The sequence below is a fragment of the Ananas comosus genome, linkage group 13 (genome assembly GCF_001540865.1).
Source record: "Ananas comosus cultivar F153 linkage group 13, ASM154086v1, whole genome shotgun sequence".
NCBI classification, from domain to species: Eukaryota; Viridiplantae; Streptophyta; class Magnoliopsida; order Poales; family Bromeliaceae; genus Ananas; species Ananas comosus.
This window is the reverse complement of record NC_033633.1, coordinates 4,503,189-4,513,727: the sequence shown is the minus strand read 5'-3', so window position 1 is coordinate 4,513,727 and position 10,539 is coordinate 4,503,189. Positions and strand designations below refer to the sequence as shown.

At 39.2% G+C, this 10,539-nt stretch overlaps 1 protein-coding gene across 1 annotated transcript; it reads left to right on the top strand.

Annotated features, from left to right (window-relative positions):
* Positions 7,941-9,470, top strand: LOC109719773 (cytochrome P450 94B3-like). Its single transcript, XM_020246585.1, has one exon. The coding sequence runs from the start codon at positions 7,941-7,943 to the stop codon at positions 9,468-9,470; it is 1,530 nt and encodes a 509-aa protein (XP_020102174.1).

Below are 10,539 nucleotides of genomic sequence, written 5' to 3'. Positions count from 1 at the left end.
GGCTGGCCCACTCAACCAACGTTAGTGGAGTTGGAAAATTTACTAGCCAATTAGGAGGCTCTGGCTAAACAGATGACTGGAGTTTCATTGAAAAATGAAGAGAAGGCACTCTTTAGCAGCAAAAGAAAAGGTCGAGCAATGGGAGGGCCAAGAAATGTAAAGCCACTGAAGGAGTTAAGTGGGTCAAAACAAAGGTCGGGAGAGAACCACCTTGTAGGGGGTTTCCACAACCAGAAGGAGCAAAATAATTGGCGATCTAAAGGCGACGAATGACGAAGCGGAGAGTGTTATAACTGTGGCAAGAAAGGACACTTCGCTTGAGACTGTTGGCACATGAAGAAACAAGCACAAGTCAATATGGCAACACCAGGTGACCACCAAGTAGCATACAATAGTGAAGAAGAGTGGGATGTCAAGCCTCATTCGCCATCATAGAGTTAGAAAAAGACTATCACTCAGGCGTCGTCTTGGTGGTCCTCACAAGAAGTGATACTACCAGATTCTAAAGAGATAGAAATCAAGCTACAAGAAAAGCTTAGAGAGCAAGTACAAGAAGAAAAGAAGACGACGACGGAGCAAGAAGAAACTGATCAACCTTCCATGGAGCCAACTAGTGATGAGCAGCAACTCTAGAAGTCTCCAGAATCTTGGTGAACTGGTATACATTATCAAATCCCAGAAGAGGATCGACCAAGTCAACTTGAAGATACAGGTACGTAGTTAAGAAGGTCTTCTAGGCAAAGAAAACCTAATTCCAAGTATGCAAATGCTGCTCTCGCTGAAGAAGAAGAAGAGACTCCAAAAGAGCCGGCCATCTATGAAGTAGTTATAAGCAAGAAGTGGAGGAACACAATGGACAAAGAGATCCAGGCACTGAAGCAGAATCAAAATTGGAAGCCGGTACCAAAGGCAAAGGATGTGAAGTCCATATCATGTTGATGGGTATATAAAGCAAATTAATACCTGTCCAAATGGGTCAGTAGAGAGGTACAAATCTCGACTGGTATAGGGTTCTCACAGCAGTTTGGATTGGATTACGACGAGACATTCAGTCCGGTGCTAAGATCACAACTGTACGAGTGCTGGTAGCACTTGCCGCCAACAAATCATGAAAGTTATGGCAAATGGACGTGAAGAATGCATTCTTACATGGGGAGGTCGATCGAGACATATACATGGAGCAACCAAGAGATTTCGAAAGTAAGACTCATCCTCAGTATGTGTGTAAGTTAAGGAAAGCTCTCTACGGACTAAAACAGGCACCAAGAGCATGGTATGACAAAATAGGTGAGTTCTTAGTGCAAAGCGGATATCAGATTACACCTGCAGATTCAAGCTTATTCATCAAGAAGCAATAGGAGAAGATATCCATCGTACTAGTCGATGTAGATGACCTAATCATCACCGGAGATGACGAAGAGGAGATGAATAGCACAAGAGAGAATCTATCTATATGCTTTCAAATGAAGGAGCTTGGAGAGTTGAGACACTTTCTTGGGCTCGAGGTGGAGCACATAAAGGATGGCCTATTCCTGTGTCAACAAAAATACGCAAAGGATCTTCTCCAAAGGTATGGTATGTTAAACTGTAAGCCTATCTCTACACCTATGGAACCAAATATCAGATTTTGTGCAGAAGAATGAAAGGAATTGGCTGACTCAACCATGTATCGACAACTGAGCGGTAGTTCAATATATCGAACTATGACCCAACCAAACATAGCATATGCAGTTGGAGTAGTTAATTAGTCGTTACATGCAGCAGCCAAAGAAGCATTCGCGAAGGAAAAAGATTGCTCATGCACCAAATGTTTCGAAATCTTTTACTAATTTATTAATATCATTCTTCTCATACAATGAAGCTCTAGTACCTTTAGCCTTAAATACACATAAACCAACTAAATCATTAGAGCTTTATCTAGAAATACAGATAAAACCAAATAAAGAGAATAATTAAAATTTTTCATTTAACCAACTAAAAGATATGCTCAACTACTCTAATCTAATGTAAAAATTATTGAGCTAAATCGGTTTAATCCGATCAATATTGGTTCAAACTTGTTCTGCATCAGAGGGTTTTTAGTCATGTTGTCGGCCTAGGGGTTATATGCTGTTGATACTTGGCCAACATGATGCATGGTATGACAAAATCAGCTCGTTTTAATCCTTTCGTGTTTCTTTCTCCTTTTTCTTTGTTTCTGCTAATTTGTTCTACCTAAATGTTTGTTCCACCAATATTCATATCCGTTTGCTAAACTGAAGTCCATTTGTTTCTTTTTCTTTTTTTAGCTTTCGATTTTGTCACTAGTGTTTCGCTAATGATCTCCCTTAATAAAGTAGGATGTTAACGAAGGAATCTGCATCAAATGATATTTTCCTGTGAGTACCAGTCTAAATTTCACTTCGATTCGAACCAGCAGTCATATTATTTGGAACAAATTATACTGAGAAAATCCTTCGGAAATATTTGTGTAACAGTAATCAGTAGCATCTTTATTGTGTTTGGTTTAACAAACGAGAGCATCTTTTTGTTTAATAATTTTCTACGTTAATTAACAATATGGTTTTACCTGCCGTGGCATGCTCCTATTGCCGATCAGCCATCTGCACAGTAAAAGTATATATCGTAACATAGTACGTGCAAACGCCTAACATTGTTGGACTTAATCATGCATCGACCCCATGTGTTTGCATGGATCAATACACGGCAGTCTTATGCTGATGGCGTCTGAATCCTTTTATTGCTAGCTTGTTACGACAAACGCATAAATAAAAACGAAAATGACAAACACAAAATAAACAAACCACAAACAAAAATAGAAGAACACACAAATTTACGTGAAAAATTTTTTACAGAAAAAAATCACGGACGAGAAAGAATAGAACTTCACTATCGAACGAAAAAAGAAATACAATGTTCAGAAAGTACAACCGACTACCATCTCACGCCTCTAGCGCAAAAATGAAAAGGAAACTCTTAATGGGTTTCGGATCTTATCCGTACCGCGGGAGGCTTTGTCCCCCCGTATCCCCTGGCGAATGTCAGTGGTGGGCTACGGGTTCGGGCCTGTTGGCCCGAGCCCTCTGCTACCCATTACAGACATTCATTTTTTCTTCATAATTTTATTTTCCAATTTGGTTACACCGTGAAACTGTCGGCGAGTCGAAAAATCCGGATTTAAGTCGATTATCAATTTCGAGTCACATCTAACATAGCTATTTCTCGCGAGTGCTATAGGGGCGTACTCCATATAAAAGACTTCAAATATTCATACTAAATTTAAAACTTCTACTTTTTACATTCTCGTTGATTCTTTTTTTTTGAACTTTTGATTAGCTTACATATTTCATTTAGACGCTGTTGTTCTCTTCGCTGTCTGTGCTGAACCCTTTTCATAGTTTGTAAATATGCGGGCAAAAATTTTCTGGGTATCGTGCCCATAGAAAGTAATTTGGGGATACGACGGATGGCTGCCGCGTGGCACTCGGACGCCTCGGATGGGCGCGCGTAACAGCTCCCCACGCCCCGCTGCTCTGCTTTTGGGAGAGTAGTGGTTTTTTTTTTGGGTGCACCCGGTGCACCATTTTTTGTTTTAAAATTTTATTTTTTACTTTTTAATTATAATCTAATATTTATAATCTATAACTATATATTATTCCTCAATAACTATACACGTGTCGCAAGGAGGCAAAGCCGCTGGTGAGGGCACGGCGACTATATATTATTCCTCAATAACTACACACGTGTCGCGAGGAGGCAGAGCCGCTGGTGAGGGCACGGCGCGCGGGCGGCCGCGGGCGGAGCCTCGATGTGTGCGGGCGCGGCGCCAGGTGGGCGTTGGCGCGGGGGCTGGCGAGGCGCGGGCTCGGGTGCGAGCTGCGGGAGCTGCAGCGGGCGGAGCCGTGAGCGGGACCGGGCTCGGGCGCGGCGCGCGGCGGGCGCTGGCGCGAGGGCGGCTCCGGCGCTGGCGTGGATGCGAACCGACGCGTGGCGCGGGCGCGGTGCGGGACGGGCGTTGACGCCGGGGCGGCTCGGGCGCTTACGTCGGGGTCCCTCCGTCGCTGGCGTGACTGCGAGCGGCCGCGGGCGCGGCGGGCGCCGGCGTGGGGCGCCCGTGGCGGGCGCGCTGGTCGGCGCTGGGTGCGGGCGCGGTACGCGCGGCGTGGCGGGTCTGTGCGGAGCCGAAAAACCGCGGGGCTCATTGGAGGTTTTCTCGGGTCCACGAGGCATTTCGGCTCCGTGGTCCCTCTCATTCTATATATATATATATATATATATATATATATATATATATATATATATATATATATATATATATATATATATGAAATTTTATTTATAAATATTATTTATTTATTATATATAGTATTATATATATAAAATTTTATTTATAAATGATTTATATTTATTTATTATATATAGTATTTTATTTGTAAATAGATATATTATTATATAATAATTTATTATATAATTTACTATTTATTTTTATAAAATGTAAAATATATAAATAAATGTTAAATAATTTAGACTACTGGTATTAAATATAAATATTAATTTTGTAATATTGAGCATTCACATATAAATTGTACATTAAAAAATAAAAAAAATGATGCAGCTTAAGTTAATTTTATATTTGATGAAAATTAATTGCGAGAATCACAATTAATGATTTTCTCTTCTTATTCACTAGCTACTGGGGGCCTACGATACCTACTAAAATTATTTCACTAACTAATGGGAGACTACTATGCCTATTAAATTTTTTTTTTTTTTTGAGAAATAGATAGCACGCTACCCGCTTCGCTTATTTCATTTAGAAATAAACTTAGCTGAAAATGTAAATCAACTAGGATTCGAACTTGGGTCTCGAGTACCAACCACCAAGCCCTTTGCCATTTATTTTAGGGACGGTCGGTGTCTATTAAAATTTTTTGATGTACTTATTGCACCATTTAAATTCTGAAATTGATTTTTATAACTAAGTTTCAAAATTAAATTTTAAAATAACTACCCGCAGCATCGCGTGGGTCTCTTAACTAGTATATATTATGATATTTTAAAAATATATGTAAAAGAATTTATGGTTTATTTTTTAAAATCCTTGTGCATATATATTTTTAGATATCATAAAATATATATCTATTATATTAAATTATATTTAAAAATAAAAAATAAAATTTTAAAGTAAAATAGGTGAACCTGGTGCATCGAAAAAAACTCCACTGCTCTCCCAACAGGCAGAGCAGCGGGATGATGATCCCACGTGGCCCCGGTTGCCACATGGCGTCCATCCGAAATATCCCCAAATAACTTCACATGGACAGAGTGTCCATAAAATTTTTGTCCTAAATATGCATGATTAACCTATTAATGCACCACTGTTAGATTTTTGTTGTAATTCAATTATTAATCTTGCAATTAGGGATGTCAATAGATATTGATATCTCTGAAATTTTATCTGAATCCGGACCCGAATGGAACGGATCGATTTATCCAACACTAAACAGATATGGTTTTGGATATATATGGATATCAAAAATAAAAATCCGACGGATATAAATTTTGACTGTACCCGATCCAAACCCAAACCTGACCCAAATCCGAATTTAATTATTTTACATTATATATAATATGTATATAAAAATTTGATGTTATATTTAAATTTGTACTTTAAAAATTTAGATTTAATGTAATATATTTTGAAATATTGGAACGAGAATAATTGTTTCGGTTCAGGTTCAGATTTGGGTTTCAGAATTTTGGTCAGGTTCGGATTTGGATATGGATTTCTAAAATCCGTCCACAGGTTACGGGTTCGGATTCGGGTTTTAAGTTTGGAGTCGGATTCAGGTTCGAATTTTTGAAAATCCGTCTCGAATCCGGCCGACCCATTGACATCCCTAGCTACTTGTGATAATCAGGTCAAATGTGCAGAAGGCAAGGTAAAGAATGTTTCGTCTTGTTGAGGTTGAGACTTGAGAAAAGGCTTAACATGCAATTTAAAACTTTTGCACGAAACAAAGAAATGTTGATGTGTACTTGCAACGACTATTCAGAATCAGCAGCAACAACAATCTGTTGTTTACAATGCTATACGTACAGACTTTTTGAGTGCAAGAAACTACTTTTATTTCCCTTCATGCTTTGTCTAGCCGTTAGCTAATTTTCCAATTCAAGGTTATTACATTTTCTTAGTAATTAAGCTACTACGAACTATCAATCTTCATTATAGGGAAGTCTTGTAGTTTGATTTGAAGTATGAACATATTTTTTTTTTCTAAAAAAAGATAGCAAGCTACCTGCTTCATTCATTAGGCAAAATGAACTAAACATACTGCAGGATGAAAGCAGCCGGGGCTTCCTTACAAAAAAGGATACATCGAAAAAAGACAAGCAGAGAAAGGAAAGAAAAAAAAAATTAATAAATAAAAAGCGAGGGAGGTCAGGTGGTCAGGTATGAACATATATTAAAAATTAGAAAAGGTGTTCCTTTTTTGTTTTCCTTTATAATCCTTTTAAGGTAAAAACTAGCTAGTAGAATATAAAAACTGCTTGCATATAGCAAGAAGATACATAAAATGTATTCTTACTTAAATGTACTTTTCGGATCAAGCATTTACACCGACTGTCCCTATAGCAAGTGGCAAAAGATTTGGTGGTTGGTACCCGAGGTCCCAAGTTCGAATCCTAGTTAATTCATATTTTTCAGCTAATTAAAATTTATTTCTAAATAAAATAAACGAAGCTTAACACTATTATCATCTTGTATGTGTCCAAACATTTATGTGTCACGACTATATATAAGTAATTATATACGTACTAACTAAAGTATATATTAAATACTATTATATTTGATCTAGATGTACGGTTTCTTAATTCCTGAGCTAGCTTGTAATTAAAATTATATTTCTTTCGGTGATGTGTCTGGAACTTTCAGCTATTAGTTGCTTGTTCATCGAATTCCGTGAGCATTCGCTCATATGTTTTTGTCAATTTCTTGAATAAATGGGTATAAACTTTGTCTCTGCTTGCTGATCACAGTGACGTTATTATATATCTTTTCAACTATTGAAATACATGCATGTGAAACTTCGTCTCACCTCTCTTTACTCTCTTTTTTTCTTTTTCTATTTTTTGGCGATAAAATGCTGATCTTTTATATATATATATATATATATATATATATATATATATATATATATATATATATATTTGAGCTGTTATCGAGCCGAACACGAGCGAGCTGATCCCAGTTCATGTTCGGCTTGTTTGCGAAATGAGCGATTCGATCTCGATCTTATTTCGAGCCAAACACGAGCTCTCTTGCGAAGAGCGAGCTAATAATGTATGATTGCTTCCTGATTGCTTCCTTGCTAATTCTTTGAGGCAGAACTAAATACTCTTGGATTCTTTGAAAATTAATCTGGTCACGAAACTGGATAGTTTGAAGGTTCAGAGGTCAAAGGTCCAATCTCGGTTAAACTCCTCAAACCAATCATTATAAATTGGAAGTTGATAATCCACAAGTATTTATCTTTTGCAATACTGTCAACGTGGCCGATCTTCTAGAATTTTGTTGAGAAACGTACGCATGCAAGTCCCAAAATATATACAAGTGTTGTTTTTGTTTGATCTTTGAGTATTAGCAATAGAAATTCTAGAAGGTGTTGAAATTAATATTACAAACTGTTTGAAATAATAACCGCATAACATTCACTTTTCTTCGGCTGTAAGAAATTTCTTTTGCGTAAAGGCTCCAATACATGTCCCCGGTCCCACGTCCAAAATCCACCATCCCTTGTAATCTAAATATAGTCATACAAAAGCATCCGACCTAATCAAATGCAACTATATATATATATCTATATCACACTACTCCTTTACATGCATAAGCGTAACAAGTTAATTTCTATACAAAAACAACTCTAAAAAACTAAGATATGGACCTTTCCTGCAGCAGCAATATTATACAAGCAGTCCCTCTCTTCTTGCTCCTCCCACTCTTCCTCTACTTGTTCTTCTACTTGTTCTTCTTCCACCAAGGCCAATCAAGAAAACCAATTGCCCATGGCCTCAAATCCTACCCACTTCTCGGCCACCTTCCTCAGTTTATCAAGAACCGCCACCGGTTCCTTGACTGGGTGACGGAGATCATCGTCCGGAGCCCGAACCAAGCAATGATGTTCCACAGCCCGGGCGAGAGCGGAATCATCACGGCCAATCCTTCGCACATCGAGCACGTGCTCAAGACCAACTTCGACAACTACCCGAAAGGCGAACGGTCGATCGCGATACTGGAGGACTTCCTCGGCTGCGGGATCTTCAACTCCGACGGCGAGCAGTGGCGGTGGCAACGCAAGGCCGCGAGCTTCGAGTTCAATAAGAAGTCGCTTCGCAACTTCGTGGTGGACGCGGTCCAATCTGAAATACTGCACAGACTGCTGCCGCTGCTGGATAACACCGAGAAGAATAAGGCTGCCGTCGACCTGCAGGACGTTCTCGAGCGATTCGCATTCGACAACATCTGCAAGGTGGCCTTCGGCGAAGACCCTGCCTGCCTTATGGAGGAGGGCTTCATCGGCGCAAACTTACGATTCATGAAGGCTTTCGAGGAGGCTCAGAACCTCGTGATGGGCCGGTTCATGGGCGCGCTGGCGGCGACGTGGAAAATCAAGAAGCTACTCAACATCGGCTCGGAGCGGCAGCTGAGAGACTCGGTATCGACAGTTCACGACTACGCCATGAAGATCATCTTGGCACGGAAGGAGAAAGATTCGGACCGGGGAGATGATATACTATCTAGATTCACCTCAAACGAAGACCACACGAACGAAACCCTTCGGGACATCATGATAAGCTTCCTCCTCGCAGGCCGGGAGACGACGTCGTCGGCACTGACATGGTTCTTCTGGATCACGTCCACGAGACCCGACGTAGAAAAGAAGATTCTAGAAGAGATCAGAGCGGTTCGAGCTGCGAATCCGAATTCGGGCGAGACGTTCAGCTTTGACGAGCTGCGAGAGATGCACTACTTGCACGCCGCGATATCGGAGTCGATGAGACTGCACCCTCCGGTGCCTGTGGGCACGTTGTTGTGTAAAGAAGACGATGTTCTGCCGGACGGAACATTCGTGGGGAAAGGATGGTTCGTGACGTACAGTGCTTACGCTATGGGAAGATCGGAAGACGTATGGGGGACGGATTGCGAAGAGTATAAGCCGGAGAGGTGGTTGGAGAAGGGGGTTTTCCGGCCGGAGAGCTCGTTCCGTTACCCGGTGTTTCACGCGGGGCCGAGAATGTGCTTGGGGAAGGAAATGGCTTATATACAGATGAAATCAGTCGTAGCATGTGTGTTTGAACGGTTTCGGATTAGTGTTGTGGGGAAGGAGAGCACTCCCGAGCACATACTCTCAGTTACTCTGAGGATGAAAGGGGGTTTGCCTATTCAACTGACGAAGAGAAAGGATTAGAGTCATGTCGTGAGTGCATGTTTTCCCTTTACTTTACTTTTCTTTTTCTTTTTTTTTTCAATAAAGAGGGTCTGTTATTCTATGTTTTTTTTTCTTCAATAAAGAGGGTCTGCTATTCTATGTTTACTGTATTTTTATATATATATTTTTTAAAAATTAAAAGATAGGGTGATGCCATATGGATAATCAGTAGAAAAAGAAAAAAAGAAAGTGTGTTCCTAATATCACCATTTTAGATTGAATAAATTGGTTAAGAAAAAAAAAAATTGTGTTCACTTTTCTCTCCACTAGACTAATTTTTTTTTATCCATTTAATAGAAATAATTAAAAATTATGAATTTTTAAATTATAAAATTAAAATAGTTGGAATTACATATTTGCAAGGGAAATATAAGTAGAGTTACAGTTCCAACTCAAGATATAATACAGCTTTCAAAGGAACGGGAGATTGATAACATCAAACTATTTGAAATCATGTCATTCCTAAAAATATATCAATTATTGTGGCTTGTTGTTAATTAATGAGTAATGCTATTTATATACATCTAAAAATGAGTGTATGTTTTACACCCTATGTATTTAATGGATGAGCGTCATTTACTACTCACTTAATATGACTAATAAAAGTACCTTATCTATTGAATAGACGGAATGTAAGATATGAAACTCATCAATCAATCGGTGTGTACAAAGTACAAATAGAATTCATCGTTTATTTGGTTAATTGCAAATTGGTTACTAACTTTTATATGGTTTTTCACTCGTCTCTAACCTTTTTTTCGTTATTAGGTCCCCGATCTCTCTATTTTCTACAATTATTGAAATTGAGCTTGATACAAATATGTGCGCATTTCGAAGAAACAATTAGAGACCAAAGTGAAAAAAAAGGGAAAGATGGAGGTAGGGGCCAATGGTGCAATTAATTTATTTTAAAGGTTAAGGAACTAATTGCAAAAACTATGGGATAGGCTTCAATTGGTTTAACATATTTTAGTTTGCTACCATATGGCTTAGAAAGTTACACTTAGCTACCATATGGTTTAGGAGTTTTCACTTTAATGCCCAATGG